General features: G+C 38.3%; 1 protein-coding gene across 1 annotated transcript in view; it reads right to left on the reverse strand.

Annotated features, from left to right (window-relative positions):
- LOC110933830 overlaps positions 1 to 19,793 on the reverse strand; it is a 48,575-nt gene extending 28,782 nt beyond the window's left edge. Inside the window, exons 1-2 of the mRNA XM_022177034.1 lie at positions 19,764 to 19,793; positions 19,109 to 19,680 (exon numbers count right to left, since the gene is read on the reverse strand). Of these exons, the coding sequence (XP_022032726.1) occupies positions 19,109 to 19,680; positions 19,764 to 19,793 (602 nt within the window). The remainder of the gene's footprint in view (positions 1 to 19,108; positions 19,681 to 19,763) is intronic.
- Between the last annotated feature and the right edge of the window lie 758 nt (positions 19,794 to 20,551).

Here is a 20,551-nt window from a genome sequence, read left to right on the forward strand (position 1 = left end):
AATGTATTAGTCTCGTTAAACAAACCAAATGTTATACCAAATGTAAGCACGTTTTATGAGAACAATCTACCTAGTATGCTAAGTGAACATACAAGGTAGAAATGCAAAACAATGTGTCCATATGCTACTGGAACATATGCAACAGAGATGAATGTAAAACAATGTGTCCATATGCTGAGTAAACATATGTAACAGAAAATGTGATGTAAAACAATGTGCTAGCATGCTAAGTAAACATACATAGCAAAGAAATGCAATGTAAAACAATGTGCTAGCATGCCAAGTAAACATACATAGCAAAAGAAAATGTAATGTAAAACAATGTGCTAGCATGCCAAGTAAACATACATAGCAAAAGAAAATTTAATGTAAAACAATATGCTAGCATGCCAAGTAAACACACATAGCACAACATAATGAAATCATGTACTAATAGTGTACTAAGGAACATAGCAAGTATATGATATGAAAATATGGAAAACACGAAAGTAACAAGTAGGCACACGTGTTTCACCCCCAAATGTTTGAAAAACAGTAAAAGAGGACACTATGTACTCACTTGAGGGTGCTTAGAAGTCTCGAACAACAACCAAGCAAAGCTAGAGGGATCATGAAAATCAAACGGAACCAAATATAGATAACTACATAAATAACCGGACCTAAATCGGAAGATCGGATAGAATGAGGTTTCGTAAACCAAATGAGTAATGGGAACTCATGTAATATGGTTTAACAAAGCCTACATTCTACAATGAAACCTATACTAAGTGCTTACGACCAATTACGACTCGTTAAGATAGCTTACGCCACTTTAACGCGTCATTCGCGTAAAATGCGTACGAAACGCCTAACTAGTCCTATGACAAGTATTATATGACTTAACATATCTAATACTGTTGCCTAATCAGTTTAGATGTCAAAAATTATGTTACATATGCTTAAAATGAATTTAGGCGTAAAAAGGGCATTTTGGTAATTTTCCTAAGGCATATAAACTGCCTATCATACAACTAACTAAACGAAGTGAGCATAAGGTATAACCTTGGAAGGTTATTCCCTATACAACTATGGTCACCTAATGTGTTTGGTCGGATCCTAATGATCGACCAAACGGGTCGGGTTCGAAAGTATAAGCGATTGATTAGATCGCTTGCCTTACGACCCTATATAAGCATAAATCTAAAAGTGACGAGCTAAACATGTTAAAACATGTTTAACGAATTTAGAAAACAGGTTTTGTATCAAAACAAAGGGTCTTGATACCTAAAAGTAGTTTGGTTACAGAATACGCAAGAATACGCATTCTGGTCGAAACTACGACTCGTCACTATGCCTAGATAACGTGGTAATAAGTAGGTATAGTCACTAGGCACTATAACCATCGTGATTATGCCCACGTTATGAAGTTCAAACGAACTTCGCATTGACCATAATCTGGTCAATGTAGAAAGTCAAACGCAGTTTGACTTTTAAGCTAAAAACGCATAAAATAACGAAAGAGAACTTACAAAGGGTCCAAGCAAGTTGGATTTTCCAAGTATTCTCAAGTATGAAGTGATTAACACTTCAACTTAGAGAAATCTCAGAAATCAAGTGGGTTTGAGAATGAAAGGGGTGGGGTATTTATAGATTTGGTAGAGCCGTTAAGATCGTTCCTCGTAAAACGAGCTTCGAACACCTCGTGCCCACTGATTTGCTAAACCATGGGAGCCCAAAATAGCCCATAGTATTGTTAAAAACCATGCGCAAGGCCCTTAAACAGCTGGAAACAGCTCAAAATTGATTATGTGCAGGTCTGACAGATTCTCGCGGCCCGCGTAAGAGTCTTAGGGGGCTTACGCGGCCCGCCTGGACTCCCTGATCTGCACATAAGTTTCAGAAATTGCTGTTTTGGTCCCTGCACATGTTTAAGCCTCATTTTGACCCATTAAAGACCCGTTAAGCCATTTTCAAGGCCCTACAATGATGCCTAACCATTGTTGACATGAAACATGCTCAAAAATATGTCGGATATCGGTTCGTGTGGTCGTACGATCGCGATATTCGCTTAATTACGACGAAATGCGCACGAACGCGAAATATGATCCAAATTACGCGACGAATGGATTTTTATTATGCCAAACACTAAAATAAAATATTTTAATCCTTACACAAATTAGGGTGTTTTTAACTTATGATCAAGTTCCGGAATATTCGTTACAGTACAATTCGGCATACTTTCGCAGTTTGTCGAATTTAGTCCCTGTAAGCGAATAAACTCAATTTCACCACACCAAACCTTCCAAATCTTATTTCTAAGTTATGTAAAGGTTATATAAGGTATGTTAAGCCCATGTCACTGTTCCGGAGTGTTTGTTGCGTTAAACTGGTTATATTTACGCATCAGTGCACGTATAACCTTCTAGAAAGCAATTTAGAGCCCGAAATCGAATAAGAATTGATATGTGAAAATGATACACATATTTATACAAATCCCAAGTATGAAATACAATATTTCATTGATTTGGTATTTGTTTGATGGTTGAAGTGACACAGGTGTCACAGTCTCCCCTACTTCAGGAAATTTCGTCCCGAAATTTATCTAGAGGAAACTTGTGAGAGCTTGAAACATGATGTTGAAAAGATCAAAAAACACTGGTTAGAGTCCTGAACTGCTAGTAACTTTAATAACATCATGCTTGCAATGTAAGAGGGACACTTATATACAAGTATAAAAAGCGTTATTGGTGCGTCCAACGTGCCTTCATTACATTGTTCACGTTTCGTTATTGTTGCCACTATAGGTTCTTACACATGATAAATCTTATTGGGTTCTTGTGCACTGAATTTCATAATTATGTACGCGTCCACAATTACCTAATTCCTTGCATAGTTCACACAGTGTATTTTATAATGTGTAGGGGAAAACCAATGAACAAACCTGTGATGAGTGTGACTAGACCATCCTATGGTCCTTTTAATTGAATCAATAAATGATCTCTTTAACTAGACCACCAAGGAGTCTTTTCAGCTTGTATCATCACACGTCATTCTTAACCAGATTCTGAATCAATCTTTTTTGACTAGACCACTCAAAGGGTCTCTTTTTGAATCATGGAATGACACTATAAAATCCATGGGTCTTAACTATCACGTAGAAGCCCGATTAAGGATTTAAGGTAGTACCTTTTGAATATCCTACTACGAATCCCTCATATGAAGATATGAAAGATTCTACGAGGATTTGGATAACGAATATCCAGAGTATACAAAGACTCAAAATGCATAAAAGAAAACACAAAAAGCATAAACACATAATCAGATAATTGTTTAACTTGATTTTAAATTGGTTATCATTTTGTTAATTTGTTCTGCTAACTGTGCACATGTATTTAAAGCACACCAGGTATCCAATCCGTGGATTTCATTTGGCACTTTAAACAATTTCAAGAATCTAACTATGAAGATAGGAAGATCTTAAAAGAAAATTCAATTTCGATTATAAGGAATCGAAATGTTCGAATTAAGGTATACAAGGAATCTAATTAAGGACTCCAATTTGAACAATGATCATCAACCAGGATCTAATTGTGAGGGAAATAAGATCCCATGTGAATTTTTGGAATTGAAGATGTTTCAAACCCTTGCACTAGACGTGCTTAAGTCAAAACATAAGGTAAAATGCTTATGAAGTTGAGGTGCTAGATATGCCAAGGCGACATATGAAGCAGAATTTGAAGGTTAAGTCAATGTATGAGGAAAATATTTTTGAAAGCTATGCATGGAGTTCTTAAAAATATGTGTTTAATGTTTTTGAAATCTTACATAATACTTCTTGAAATCATAAAGTATGTGTATTAGATAAGTATATTTATAAAATATTTTAAAATCATGCGAGATGAATTTTGAAATTATGTATAAGGTTTTTGAAAACATGAATGATGCTTTTGAAATTATGCACTTGATATATTAAGTAAATATACTAAAAAAATGCTTTCAACTAAAAAAATATCTTTGAAATCATGAAGGTTGTTTTTGAAACATAGACATTGATTTTGAAATCATGCATTTGATATATTACATAAAATTGTTTTTAAACTATATGAAATATTTTGAAATCATGAGGGTTGTTTTTGAAAAGTCATACTATGTATATTGTTATGAAACCAGAATGAAATGATATGGGTATGAGATTGAAAAATACCTTAGTTTTCTAACCAAGGACTTAAAGGCTCAGATGTGTAAAAAGCACGATTACACATAATGTCATTTTATTTCATGTACTTCGTTTCTTAGAATGAAATGAGTACTTAGAAATTTTCAAGGAAATCATGAGCAAACATAAGAATGGGAGATTCACAAGAGTAGTTTGTAAGGAACATAGTTCCTCAATGTAGGTATTATAGAGAAATGCCATACACCCATGTAACTACATTTGTACATCAGAATTTGCGAACAATGATTTGTTTATAAACAAAACTGATTATTTCACACTACAAGAAAACAGATAAAACAAAAGCACAAGATTAAAACATCAATATCTTATACTCAGCCAAATGCTTATCCGTGCATCAGATTTGCATTGACAATCTCTGATTACGTGTTCCTGAAATAGCTCGTCTCGCCGTAGTTGTACCAAGTACCAGACGGTAAATGAGCTTGAGCAGGGTTGACTTGGGGTTGGCTTGGACCACCTTGGATTGGGTTGAATTGACAAGCATTTGCCAGGTGACCTAGTCGTCCACATAATGCACACAGACGACACTGCAGGTAAGCTCGGTGAGGTGCATTACACTTCGTGCACATCGGTGCAATACCGGCATAGGGTTTCCTGGCAGGAGGTTGAGCAGCAGCAAGGTTTGCAATAGCTTTGTCTTGAATAGCAAAGCGGCATATGTCAACCAAATGTCCCCATCGTCCACCATGGGTACATTTGAAGCAGGGTATCTGATTTGAATGATGACAGTTGCACTGATTGCACCATGGGGCAGCTCCCAAGTACGGCTTCCTGGCTGGTGGTGTTGCCACTTGGCTAGGTCCCGCTTGATTTGGTAAAACTGTTGCGGGTTTCTTTGAATCCTTACGCTTCATTGATTTTGGTGAAGGCTTGGCTTCTGCTTCTTTCGATGCTTCCTGAGTGGCTCCATTTTTGAGACGAGACATGGCGATACCTAAATCCACAGATTTCATGATTACCTCGCCTATTCGCTGGGCAAATTTGGCAGTCTGCTCAGACATCTGGGTGTCGCTGCGATGAAGAGACATTCTAGAAGAAATGAAAGACATAGGAAGAAACAAGTGAAATGTTATCGGATAAACAAAACAGAATGGCAATGCATAAAAATTGCGATCATTTGTTTTTTACCTAAGGCAAACAAATGAGATGGTGACTAATCAAAGTAAGCGGGTCATAATAATTTATCGCGAAGACATGCTTTAGCCTATAAGTGGACACTCACCCCAAGAGTTCCCAGGTAAGAGTGACTGGTTCGATTATGTGGATTTGTACGAACACTCTAGCCTTAGACAAAAAACCCAGAGTACAGGCATCCACTCTTCCAGATTGCACGTGTTCACATTATAAGACCCAACTTTGACGAGATTTTGAAAACTTAGAGGGTTCAAAACCTTATAATAAATCATCCTAGAATAGATGATTGGTTTTCAAAGCAGATTTGAAATTTATGATCTGGTTGTGGTTGTCGCCTAAGGATAGGTGACAGTATTGTTTTATGACTAGACGCAAGTAAACTCGCGTTAGGGTCCTAGGAAGGTTATAGACTAGGTCAAAGCATTACTAATAACCTAATTCCCAATAACCATGAGCTCTGATACCAACTTTTCTGTCACACCCTGACCACGTAAAACAACAAATCGTGGCGGAATCGTCGGGGGGTGTTGTAACAAAATCATTGTTTCATAACACATGGAAATTCAAGTTTTGTTTTATTGATTAAAAGTGTTACAATGTCTTAACAAACAAAGAAGCATAACATAATTAACTAGACTTGCATCTTTTATTGTCACTAAGGCCCAAGTCCGCCTAAGTGTATCTTGATTAGTTCTATGCATCATTTCCTGAAACACATGTGAAAATAGGTACGTCAGCATAAAAATGCCTATGAGATACATAGGTTTTATTGAATTAGGATTCATGACTTATAAGTTTAAAGAAAATGTTTAATCAAAAGTTAGTCATGATCCTTGTAAAAATGTTTTTGTTTTATAAATCATATAAAAATTGATAAGGAAACAGATGATATAAAAGAAATATGTATGGTTAAATAACTAACCAAGTAAAATGAATTTGTATAAAATGTGTTGTTTGTAAAACAATGTTTTGTAAAGATATGTTAATTTGTGTAAAATGTAATATGTTAAAATTGAAATGATTTAAATAACGCTACGATATGTAATATCATACAAGCACTTATATATAGGAAGTACCAGCGGCGTATCCACCATGCTTGTATCATATTACAACAACCAAACAAAGCTAGAGGGATCACGGAAATCAAACGGCACATAATATATATAACTACATAAATAACCGGACCTAAATCGGAAGATCGGATAGAATGAGGTTCGTAAACCAAATGAGTATGGGAACTCATGTAATATGGTTTAACAAAGCCTACATTCTAAAATGAAACCTATCCTAAGTGCTTACGACCCATTACGACTCGTTAAGATAGCTTACGCCACTTTAACGCGTCGTTCGCGTAAAACGCGTACGGAATGCCTAACTAGTCCTATGACAAGTATTATATGCCTTAAAATGTCTAATAATGTTGCCTAATCAGTTTAGATGTCAAAATTATGTTACATATACTTAAAATGAATTTTGGCGTAAAAAGGGCATTTTGGTAATTTTCCTAAGGCATATAAACTACCTATCATAAAACTAACTAAACGAAGTGACCATAAGGTATAACCTCGGAAGGTTATTCCCTATACAACTATAGTCACCTAATGTGTTTGGTCGGATCCTAATGATCGACCAAACGGGTCGGGTTCGAAAGTATAAGCGGTTGATTAGATCGCTTGCCTTACGACCCTATATAAGCATAAATCTAAAAGTGACGAGCTAAACATGTTTAACGAATTTAGAAAACAGGTTTGGTATCAAAACAAAGGGTCTTGATACCTAAAAGTAGTTTGCTTACAGAATACGCAAGAATACGCATTCTGGCCGAAACTACGACTCGTCACTATGCCTAGATAACGTGGTAATCAGTAGGTATAGTCACTTGGGACTATAACCATCATGATTACGCTCATGTTATGAATTTCAAATGAACTTCGCATTGACCATAAACTTGTCAATGCAGAAAGTCAAACGAAGTTTGACTTTTAAGCTAAAAACACATAAAAGAACGAAAGAGGACTTACAAAGGGTCCAAGAAAGTTTGATTTTCCAAATAGTCTCAGGTATGAAGTGATTAACACTTCAACTTAGAGAAATCTCAGAAATCAAGTGGGTTTGCTAAACCATGGGAGCCCAAAATAGCCCATAGTATTGTTAAAAACCATGTGCAAGGCTCTTAAATAGCTGGAACAGCTGGAAACAACTCAAAAATTGATTCTGTGCAGGTCTGACAGATTCTCGTGGCCCGCATAAGAGTCTTAGGGGGCTTACGCGGCCTGCTTGGACTCCCTGATCTCACATAAGTTTCAGAAATTGTTGTTTTGGTCCCTGCACATGTTTAAGCCTCATTTTTGACCCATTAAAGGCCCGTTAAGCCATTTTCAAGGCCCTACAATGATGCCTAAACATTGTGGACATGAAACATGCTCCAAAATATGTCGGATGTCAGTTCGTTTAGTCGTACGATTGCGATATTCGCTTAATTACGACGAAATGCGCACGAACGCGAAATACGATCCGAATTACGCGACGAATGGATTTTTATTATGCCAAACACTAAAATAAAATATTTTAATGCTTACATAAACTTTTGGATGTCCGGATGTATTCAGAACGTAAGTTATGCGTGAAAATGCAAACTTATGCACTTTTTGACGCTTTTAGTGCCTGAATGAGCATAAAGTTTATTTTAGCACACCGAACCCCTCAAAGCCTATTTGTAAGCTATGTAAAGGATATTTAGTGTGTGTTTAACTTATGATCAAGTTCCGGAATGTTTGTTACAGTACAATTCGGCATACTTTCTCAGTTTGTGGAATTTAGTCCTTGTAAGCGAATAAACTCAATTTCACCACACCAAACCTTCCAAAACTTATTTCTAAGTTATGTAAAGGTTATTTAAGGTATGTTAAGCCCATGTCACTGTTCCGGAGTGTTTGTTGCGTTAAACTGGTTATATTTACGCATCAGTGCGCGTATAACCTTCCAGAAAGCGATGTAGAGCCCGAAATCGAATAAGAATTGATATGTGCAAATGATACACATATTTATACAAATCCCAAGTATGAAATACAATATTTCATTGGTTTGGTATTTGTTTGATGGTTGGAGTGACACAGGTGTCACACTCCATATCAATCAAACTTATCATTCTCTTTTATCTCGGTTAGTGCCTAACCATTATTGATTGTTGGTTTGAAATCATCATCTACTGTTTGTTTGAAATCATTATTGACTGGTTGCTATGTAATGCTTGGATCATGATTAGATGATGATTCTTGATAATAATAAATCATTAGATCTATGTGATTATCAGTTACAGTTGTGTATGATGTGTAAATTAGGGTTTTGATATTTCACTGTTCAATCAAATAGATTAGAACACGCATGATAAATTCGATGTCTTATATCCATTTGATAATTCTGTTTGCTGTATGTATATCTATTGTGCATTGGTTACCTGGCTGAATTATTGATACTAGTCTCTGTTAGAACATTGATTAAGGTTATTATGAACACGGACAGTAACTGATTTGATTTTAAGGTTTGATCCGTTTTGGTGAGCATGGCCGTCTATGAGGGTTAGCAGTGAAAAGCCCTTGACGAATAACCAGTGTCTATGAAAGGTTTCATGTTTTGTCGACATACCTGATTAACCTTGGGTCTTTCTTCATGATTGAACCCGACGAGAGATGGGTCTTTTGTCGTATGGGCAATAAGTTGAATAGTGAGTGGGATTATGTTGTGCATGCTATCTAACAGTTGTGATTGTTGCATGAGGTTAAGGCTATCTAAAAATAAGGAACCTGTATAGACTGATATGTATTGTCTAATGTAAATTGTCTGATATGAATAGCCAATGCAAATGTGGAAGTGATTGCGTGTTATACATAGGAGAGGTGGATTGTTGTGTTAAATGTGAAACTGATAATATTGATAACCACGGTAGGCTTGGTTGATTAACAGGAACGGATAACTTGTTAAATACCGAGCAAATCCAAGGTGAGTGCACTGCTCTTTTTTCCAAGCATGCGTCCCGGGGAGGGACATCTGGTAATTGTTCTGGGGAGGAACTTCGGGTTATTGGGATGTTGGTTATTACACTCCTTTGTATCATTAAGTCCCCTTACATATACCGATTAGTTGCCGTGGAGGCAACAGGGTTATTAGTTGATAGCGCTATTGGGTTTGGCACCCTCACACCGTACCGGGGAGGATGGTCGTCAACTAATACCTTAACCACTTGACCAATGTGTGATACAGTATTGGGGTTTGGGCAAATAAATCTAGTGCCATCTGCGGTAATCGAGTTAATAACAACATCAAATCATTGAATTGTTTTGTACTCATATCTGGTAACTAAAACGTGTTAACAAACTTTGAGCTCACCAGCGTCGTCTAACCCACTTGTCTGCATGCTTGCAGGTCGTTAGATTCTTGATTATGGACTTGCTATCTGGGAGTGCTGGAGTGGTCATGGATCGAGACTCTTGGATACTTGATACATTGGTTGTGAACACTTATTTTGAAATAGTTGATTAACAATTTACTATATGCTTCCGCTGAACGTTTACTTTGGTTTTAACTTATGACTTGGATTTATATTATGAAATGAATCAAATATTTTATTTAAATAGTTATTATTGGTTCAATGTGATTGGTGGCTTGGATCCTGACACGTCACACGCCCCACGGTGTTTTCGCATGTGGTATTTTGGGGGTGTGACTGTTTGGTATCAGAGCCACTTGTTATAGTTAACTTGGGTTTAAAACGTTTTTATAAAACCAGACTATAACCGAACAGCTTCGAAATCAACCATGACACTCAGCTCCAGATTGCAAGGTTCGTCTTTCTCACTTGTTGCATACATCACGTGACTAGCACACATTTGTTTATGACGTAACATACGAACATACACTCGTCACTATAGCATGATGGCATGAATTGTTTGCTTGCATTATGATGCATTGATAGTATGTCATAGTCCTTGGATTTATGTGATCTTATCATCTTGATAACCTCCGTTTGATACCTGAGTTAAAGAACCATTTGACATGAGTTAGGAGGAACTGAGATGAACATACAAATCACAATATTATTGTGGGTGCACACATAATAATAATATGGGGTGCATGTGAGTCCTAGTGAGGCTTAACAAGTGAAAAAAAGGGTTCTGTTCCGTTATTCGAACGGTGAGAAACGTAACAAATCTATAGGAGTCCTAACAGTGATAGCCTCCTACTTGAATATGATCTTTTCACTCCTCTCTGAATCCTTATGAATCTCCATGTTATCGAGTATTACCTGAGCGCCCATCCGAACACCTAGCGAACTGTGTAGAATGTTAGGTGCTTGCACGAACGTCCCTGAGTTGGATGTCACAGAGTCGAATGATTGGTCGATACCTTTCTCACCCCACTTCATTGGCTGGAACTCAATGTATTGACGTCTTAGCTCCCGAAGTGTGATCACTTCTGCAACACTCTTGCAACATACCGTGTATTACTCAATCAACTTGCTAGATCGATGGACAAGAGGATGAGTGTAGTACTCTACCGACTTCAGTATTTGAACGACCCTGATTACCAACAACGAACATCAGCAATTTGACGCCAATCGGATCTTTAACCCTAGTCAGTGACTTATGGGAGTTAACTTTTACAAATTAAGCGGGACATGAACGATGACAATTGACTATAGAGTGGAATGTGAAACTTCCCGCACAGTGAGTAGTGCCCTAGCACGTGCCATGGAATGTGAAAAAATGGACCATGTCGGTGAAAGATTGTAGAGCTCCGTTTTAAGCAACGGCAGTAGAGGCAACAGTCACGGCAACATCAAGGAACTCGTAATCGTAGCCTACGATATGGAAGATGGAGGTGCCTACGACATGGATCGGCTGTTGGAAAATCAGAGACTACAACAACCATGGGAACGACGGCAGTATTGGGAATCCTGGTAACTATGACAACAACATTAGACATGGTACTCGTGGAAGGGCATTTAGGATTGGTGTAGGCAACGCCAGGCGGAATAGTAGCATGGTAGCTTGTATGTTTTTGGGGTAAATAATCGCTCTGTGTCTGTTCTGTGTAACTCTGACACTTCTTGAAACCGAACTTGCTGTGGAATTGGCTGATGGCAAGTCAATTGAATCAGGTTTACTTCCACAACTGTTAGGCAGAATCTCAGTTTGATCTCATGCTAGAGGCAGCCCTGACTACTCGTACTCTTACCGTCTTGCATTAGGAGGGTTTCAAGAGCTGTCTAATCGACTACAGGAACTGTTGAACTGGAGTTCTGTCAGACCTAGCTTTTCGCTTTGGGGAGCCCCAGTTATTTCCGTGAAGATGAGCATTTCCGTATGTGTACTGATTATTGAGAACTCAACAAGGCGACAATCGAGAACCGTTTGCCACGACCATGTATTGACAAACTGTCGACTAGTTGCGGGAGTCAAGCTCCTATTAGAGGATTGACTAACAGACGAGCTATCGTCAGATGGAAGTTCAAGGGGAGAATGTTCCTAAACGGCATATCAAACGCAATGCGGCCGTTGCGATTTTGTATTCCATGACCTTTGGGTTAATCAACACACCAGCAGCTTTATGGATCACATGAATCGACCGTGTTTATTGATGATGATTTGAATCATTTCCATTAGAAAGGGACATCATGGGCGACATTTGTATCTTATTTTAGAACTCCTAAGGGAGGAGCCACTCCACATGAAGTCTTGTAAAATGTGACTTCTGGATTCGAGAAGTACATTTTTGGTCATGTAATCAACGAAGTGGAGAAGTACACGTGGATCTCGCTAAGATCCATTTCATTAGAAACTGATCGACACCAAAGAGTCCTTCGGGGATAAAGCAATTTCTTGGTTTCGCTAGAGACTATCGCAGATTCATCATGGGATTTTCGAGGATTGCGCAGCTTTAATCTATTTAGCACAGTAGGGCGCTGTGTATTCGTGGGAGACAAAATAGGAGAACGTCTTTTTAGCTTTTGAAATCCGACTTTACAATGCACTAAGCAGCGTCTTTACCCGAGGGTATGGGTGATCGAGTGGTATACCATGATGGTTCGAATCGGAGACCTAGTTATACGCCGATGCAACACGAGAAGACGATAACGCACGTAGTGGATTTACGAAGGAGAATTGCATGAGTCACAACCTACGGTGGAGACCATGGTTTTTTGGATTTAAGTTAGAGGCATTACTTGGACGGTACCAAATACACTACTTAGACCGATCACAAGGGCCTCCCGTGTACCCTTGTTTCGAAAGAGCTAAACATGTGATGACATCACTGGATGGAACTCTCGAACGGTTACGACTAGGGAACCTAAACATGTATGAGCATGCAGCTCACTATCGACTCTAGCCTACCCGATCAGATTCGCCTTGTTCTAACCGAAGCATTAAAGGAAGAGGAATTTCAAGTTGGGTCCATGCGTGGCATGGACGAGCAACTTTTGGCAAGTCGGACGATTCGCTACTTCTGTGACAACTGTGTTCTATAGTCGTGGCTCAGTGTAAAACAATGTTGATTATTAATAAAACAATGTGCTTTGGTGTTATTATATGTGTTCTTTGTGTTATTACGTGTGTAAATGTGTTTGGTGATTTTTCAATTTGATTTGATTCCAATTTCAAGCTCTAAATCGCTTTCTGGAAGGTTATATATTTGTTTCACAAATATATATGTATATGTATATCTTTTTAAGATATAGTTGTTAAAAATATTTATTTTTAACATTGTATATATGATAATGTACATATACGGTATTCATTGTGAGTGTACACTTTAATAAGTGTATATGAGTACATCGTTATGTATTTACGTATTTTGTATGTATACGTATGCCGTATTTATACGTGTAGTATACCGTATTTATATGTGTGGTATACCGTATTAATACATGTGGTATACCATATTTATACATGTAGGTATACCGTATTTATACGTCTGGTATATTGTATTTATACGTGTAAATATACCGTATTTGTAATGTATTTTCATAATATATTTTTACTAAAAATATACATGTATTTTACATTGGGCCTAGCCCAATTTTGTGTTATTGGGCTTAGTTCACACATTTTGTTATTGGGCCTAGCTCATGTTATTATTGTATTTGGTCCTAGCCCATGTTATATGTTTTAATTGGGCTTATGTATTTGTTTATTGAAATGGGCATTTGCCCATTTAATTAGGATGTTGGGCCTAGCCCAATATTTCATGTTTTAGCCCAATATTTGTAAGTTGGCCCAATTTCTAATGTTGTTGAATTTTTGTAATATTTCATTAAGCATTGAGTAACATACTAGTAAACTATAATAATCACACTTAGTGTTATTTTTGTTATTGAGCTTTTCGATCTTTCATTGTCATTAATATATATATGAAGTGTCTAAATTATTTTATTTTTAGACTTGTCATAACGACCGGTTAATATATATAGTTTTTCTGTCGAAGTTGTCGAGCGTCGTAGTAACCTTTCGAGGTGTCGCCACGTCCGTTTCGTCGATAAAGCATAAGGTGTCGTCCGATGTCCGCCGTTCGAGATTCATCGTCCTATGTTTGCGCCTTGAGTTTTGGTATCACACAAGTGTATACTCTTAGTAAGCGAGAAGGTTCGCAACCGTTGTTATATTCACGAATATTCGTGAGGTTTTCGTCGTGGTGTAAGTGTATATTTTTCATATGCATTATATGTAACATTTTTGTATGTATTCCTAAAGCTAGTACATACACGTAATATACACACTTTATGCACCAAATAAAGTATTTGAAGTTTATACATATAATTTTCTAAAAAAATTATATTTATTTGTTATACTTATAATTTTACTTCTTTTATGTTATAAAAATATCTTTTTGAGTTTATATAAACTCTTGGATGGTTAAGACTTAACCATCGTCATTAGGGTTTGTATAATCATGACTAGGGTCGTTAATCACAATTAAGTTTACTAATCGCGATTAACCATGTTAATCACCCCGGTAATCTCTTTTTAAACGCAATTAATATTTTAGAAAAATTTTGCCATAGTTTCCCCTAACTATGGCGTTTTCCCCACGTTTTAAAACGCGTTTTTAAGCATGTTTAGCACCCTTAATCATGATCCATCCAAACCAAGTTTCATTCCATCGACTTTGCATGAAGAATCCTACTAATAATATCCTTATTTCCATGAACTTTTTGTATATTTTAAACACACTTTTAAAAATTTATAGTGTCATTTTTAGATTATATTAACAAGATCCTGAAAAAAAACATATTATTTCTTAAGAAAATTTCCATGTTGTTCTTTCTTTTAAACAACTTGTTAAGACCACCCTTTTTAACATATTCTTAGTAAAAATCATGGTCTTTAATTTCTACAAAAATCACATATATGTTGTAACTTGTTTTTAGATTGTAGTAAAGTTCATGGATCATAGGATTGATGATCTTGGTTAGATTTAAACATCAAAATGTTTAAATCTTTATTTTTGTTCTTAAACATGCAAGATCATTCATGTAAATAACCTACTTTAACATAATCAACATAAACATAAGTATCATCTAGCACAAAACAACATAATCTACACATAATATATCACATTAGTAGACTTTTTATGTGAGGTTAGAGTTTTTAAGCTTGGTTTTGTTGTAGGGTTCAAGATGATCAACTTGTACTTTAGTAAACTACATAATATAAGAAGCTTAAAATTAGAAATAGATGATCTTACAACTTTGCAAATGATTTAATGAGCTTTAGATGAAGATTAGGATGATAAGAAAGCTCCAAAATACTTCCTTATGGCTTGAACCTTCTTTGATCTTCTTGAAAGTGTATATGAATGGTTGTAATGGAAAGTTTTAATGATGAAAATGGATGGTAAAGTGGGGTGTTTGGGAGCCGTGACTTAGGGAGGAGAAGAAAGAGTTTTGGTGTGGTGTAAATGTTGTAAAATGAAAGGAATTATGAAAGGGTAATGTTATAACTTCCATTCTTGTTAATTGGTCAAAATAAATCTTTCATCCCCATACACTTGCATCATAATAATCTTGGTGATTTGAAATAGGTATGGCCGATCATGTGGAGGTATGGTAGTATTATTATTATTATTTTTTTTTTAACATAATAAACATGTGTGAAAATTATTAAACAAATAGATATTTTAGTCATTAGGTTAATTAGATTAATTAGGGTGTTAAAGATGATTTAGGATGTTAACTAGTCATAACTAGTTCACTAGTTTAGTGGGTATAAATTTTGGATGGTAAAAATACCGCTAGTTCGCTCGTCGGTTCGATATCGGGTGTTGTATAAAAAGTGTTATATCATACCGGGAGCGATGGTTTATAGCGTTTATTCAAGGCATTTACGACACAAAAATATCGTTAACTAGTTCGCTAGATGATTCGTGTAGGCGTTAGGGTGATCCCATTGATATCATTTACTAGTCCGTCGAATAAAAAAAAAACGGACAAGTTGTGCAAGTAGCGACGTTGTGCTCGTAGCTTGTATTTCGGATATCCCATTGATATCTCTAAGCTTATTTAAGGTGTAAAATATTATTTACAAGTTCTACGGACATCAAAATGCCGTATTTTAGTGTTGCGGACAATTTATTTTTGTTACAGTTTTGGCGCAGATCGGACACTTTATGTTTAGGTGTTTTTTTTTCGGAAAGTTTAATATGTTTTGGTATGTGGCGTCCCTAATTAGGGATTTTTATTTGTATTTCATCTACCAAGTGCGTTCATGCCCTTTGTCGCTCGTTCCGACAATTTTCGAAACTTGCTGGCATGAATAGTGTGTTCAGGTGAATAGTGTTTTCAGCATTTTGCCAACATATTAGCACATAGTTTGCAGTTTTCTCATGACGCAGTGAATGTTTCAATATGGTTTAGCATATTTAACAATGTCGTATGATTTTTAGACTTTGTACGACCTAATCATGCAATAATTAAATCGTAATGAACGTAATTAAACGTTAAATCAAGTGCTTAAGTTGTACGGAATTACCATTATTTTTGCCAGTTGTCACATTCTCCCCCCGTTAGAAGAATTTCGTCCCGAAATTCAGGTCGTGTTACCGGTTGCAGGGGAGTCTTGAAACAGGTGAGGGTACTTGGATTTTATTTGATCCTCACGTTCCCACGTATACTCGGGTCCGTGACGCGAGTTCCAGCGAACTTTAACCAACTTCCTACGACTCCTCCGTGTCTTGTGCACTTTCCAGTCTGTAACCTCAACAGGTTCCTCTGTAAATTGGAGTTTGTCATTAACGTGTATCTCGTCCGCTGGGATGACGACCGTTTCTTGAGTAGGACTTTTCTTGAGATTAGACACGTGAAACGTGTTGTGTACACTACTAAGCTCTTCTGGTAGTTTCAATTTGTAAGCAACTGTTCCGATCTTTTCCAGTATTTCGAAAGGTCCAATGTAGCGTGGGTTCAGCTTTCCACGTTTACCAAACCTTACTACGCCCTTCCAAGGCGAGACTTTCAACAATACCATGTCTCCGACCTCGAAAGCTAATGGTTTGCGCCCCTTGTCTGCGTAGCTCTTTTGTCTATCGCGAGCCGCCTTGATACGGTCTCGTATTTGAATGATCTTGTCTGTGGTCTCCTGAACTAAGTCTGGACCAATGAGTTGTTTATCCCCGGTCTCCGCCCAACATAGTGGGGATCGACACTTTCGTCCATACAAAGCTTCAAACGGGGCGGCCTGAATGCTAGTGTGATAACTATTATTGTATGAGAACTCCACTAAGGGCAAGTGGGTATCCCAATTTCCACCCAAATCCATCACACAAGCGCGTAACATGTCCTCCAAAGTCTGTATCGTTCGTTCACATTGGCCGTCCGTTTGAGGGTGAAAGGCCGTACTAAGATTCAGTCGTGATCCAAAGGCCTTTTGAAATGATTGCCATATCCTTGACACGAACCGACCATCTCGGTCCGATATAATAGAAACAGGCACTCCATGTCGTGCCACGATCTCTTTGAGGTATATTTCAGCCAGTTTCTTAGTGCTATCCTTCTCACTGATCGGGAGAAAATGTGCGGACTTTGTAAGTCGATCAACAATTACCCAAATCATGTCGTGACCTCTTGAGGTTCGGGGTAACTTAGTAATGAAGTCCATCGAGATTTGTTCCCATTTCCATTCGGGAATTTCAGGTTGTTGCAGTAATCCTGAAGGCTTTTGGTATTCCGCCTTAACCTTGGCGCATGTAAGGCACTTTCCGACATAGGTAGCAATGTCACTTTTAAGCTTAGGCCACCAATAAAATCCTTTTAAGTCTTGGTACATTTTATCCGATCCCGGATGTATAGAGTACCTTGACTTATGAGCCTCATCCAAAATAATCGCCCGTAGGTCGCCGAATAATGGAACCCAAATTCGTCCCATAAAGTACAGTGTTCCATCCTCCTTTGGCACCAATTGTGCCTCCATTCCTCGTAAAAATTCGGCTCGTATATTTTCTGGTTTAAGCGCTTCTTGTTGAGCATTGTGAATCCGAGAGGTGAGATCGGTTTGTATGGTCATCTCTAAGGCCCGCACCCTCAGAGGTTTTGCACGTTCCTTGCGGCTCAAGGCGTCCGCCACGACGTTCGCCTTGCCCGGGTGATACTTTATCTCACAGTCATAATCGTTCAATAATTCGACCCATCGTCGTTGCCGCATATTCAAGTCCTTCTGATCAAATATATGTTGTAAGGTCTTGTGATCTGTAAAGATTGTACAATGAGTACCATATAAGTAGTGACGCCAGATCTTTAACGCGAATACCACCGCACCTAACTCAAGATCATGCGTGGTATAATGTTTCTCATGCACCTTCAATTGGCGAGACGCGTACGCGATGACTTTGTCCCGTTGCATCAACACACAACCGAGACCTTGATGCGATGCATCACAATAGACCATGAAGTCATCGGTACCGTCAGGTAAGGATAAAATAGGTGCGTCACAAAGTTTATCTTTCAGTATCTGAAAAGCCGCCTCTTGTTTCTCGCCCCAGTCAAATTTCTTATCCTTTTGCGTTAGGGACGTTAACGGTTGAGCAATTTTTGAGAAATTCTCTATAAATCTTCGGTAGTAGCTTGCTAATCCCAAGAATTGTCGTACTTCGGTGGGGGTCTTAGGCGCTTCCCAGTTCTTTATTGCCTCGATCTTAGCCGGATCGACATGAATTCCTTTCTCGTTCACCACGTGTCCGAGAAATTGCACCTCGCGAATCCAAAATTCGCATTTAGAAAACTTCGCGTACAATTGTTCCTTCTTTAAAAGCTCCAATATAGCTCTTAGATGTTGTTCGTGTTCCTCCTTTGACCGTGAATATATTAGGATATCGTCAATAAATACGATCACGAACTTGTCCAAATACAGCTTACACACGCGGTTCATGAGGTCCATGAACACCGCTGGCGCATTTGTTAAGCCAAATGGCATAACGAGAAACTCGTAATGTCCGTAACGAGTTCTAAAAGCCGTCTTGGGGATGCTTTCTTCTTGTATTCTCAACTGATGGTATCCCGATCTCAAGTCAATCTTGGAGTAATAACTTGAGCCTTGTAGTTGATCGAACAAGTCGTCGATTCTCGGTAGTGGGTATCAGTTCTTAATAGTAAGTTTGTTCAATTCCCGATAATCTATACACATGCGAAAGCTACCATCTTTCTTTTTAACAAATAGTACCAGAGCTCCCCAAGGTGAGAAACTCGGTCTAATGAATCCTTTATCTAGTAACTCTTGCAGTTGAGTAGATAACTCCTGCATTTCTGACGGAGCTAACCGATATGGTGATTTCGCCACTGGTGCCGCTCCTGGCAACAAATCAATTCGAAACTCCACTTGGCGCTGTGGAGGCAGTCCAGGTAAGTCTTCTTGAAAGACTTCTGGAAATTCTTTCACGACAGGGATGTCTTCTAGCTTCAGCTCTTTGGTTTCCTTGTCGACTACGTGGGCGAGGAAAGCTATACAGCCTTTTCGGAGACACTTTTGCGCCTTCATACACGTAATGATTCGTAGGGGTGTCTCAAGCTTCTCCCCATGAATTACAAGCGTTTCTTCATTTGACAGTGGGATGCGGATAGTTTTCTCATGACAAACTACTTCCGCCCGGTTGTCGGACAACCAATCCATTCCGACAACTACGTCAAAACTACCCAACCCAACGGGTAAAAGGTCGATAGAAAATTTTCGCTCCCCAAGCTCGAGTGTACAACCCTTAATAACCTCATCCACTTCGACTAATTTTCCGTTCGCCAATTCTATAGAATACGGGACATCTAGCTTACTCGAATCTAGGCCAAGTATATTCTTAAATTCTATAGATATGAAACTAAAATCTGCGCCAGTATCAAATAGAACGGATGCAAAGTGTTGGTTTATAGGGAACGTACCCGTAACAACGTTCGGGTCCTGTCGTGCATCTCGGGCTCCGATCACAAAAGCTCTCCCACGAGCCTGGTTTCCTTAGGGGAATCCTTCCTATAATGCCCGTTGTCACCACAGTTGTAGCATCCTTGCCCCTTTCCAGCTCCATTTACGTTGCCATTGTTGTTTCCATTTCTATTTCCAGTTCCATTCCCGTTGTCATTTCTACCTTGATTGTTGTTACCATTTCCTCCACGGTTTGTGTTTCCTTTTCCCCTTCCTACCCAGCATGTTTCCTTATAGGGGCCTATTCTACCGCATTTATCACACTTTGCACAACGGCCCTCATGATGATACTTACACTTGTCGCATTTAGGCAGGGTGCCTAAATAGCCTTTACCCCTAGTGTCGTTGGTTGCTGTGAAAGCCTTGCCACCTCTTGGTGGGTTTATTTCCCTTCGTTTGTTAGCATTGGTGCCGTCGTTGTTGTTCACACGCATACCCTTGTTAGAGTGTGAAAATTTTCGCTTTCCACCACTAGTAGACTCTACGTGAGTCTCCTTCTTTTCCGAACCCTTCGCAGGAATCTTCTTCATTCTCACTGCCTCCTCAGTGAGGCTCACTGCTAAGGTAACGGCTTGAGTTATGGTGGTAGGTTGTGCCGAGCTAACTAGACTCCTGATCTCAGGGTGAAGACCCCATATGTATCGTTCGACTCTTTTGAATTCCGGAGTGACCATATACGGAATCACTCGTGATAAGTCATGAAATCTTTGGGTGTATCCTGAAACGTCGGCACCTACCATTTCAAGGT

This window comes from Helianthus annuus, chromosome 4 (assembly GCF_002127325.2).
Source record: "Helianthus annuus cultivar XRQ/B chromosome 4, HanXRQr2.0-SUNRISE, whole genome shotgun sequence".
Taxonomy (NCBI): Eukaryota; Viridiplantae; Streptophyta; class Magnoliopsida; order Asterales; family Asteraceae; genus Helianthus; species Helianthus annuus.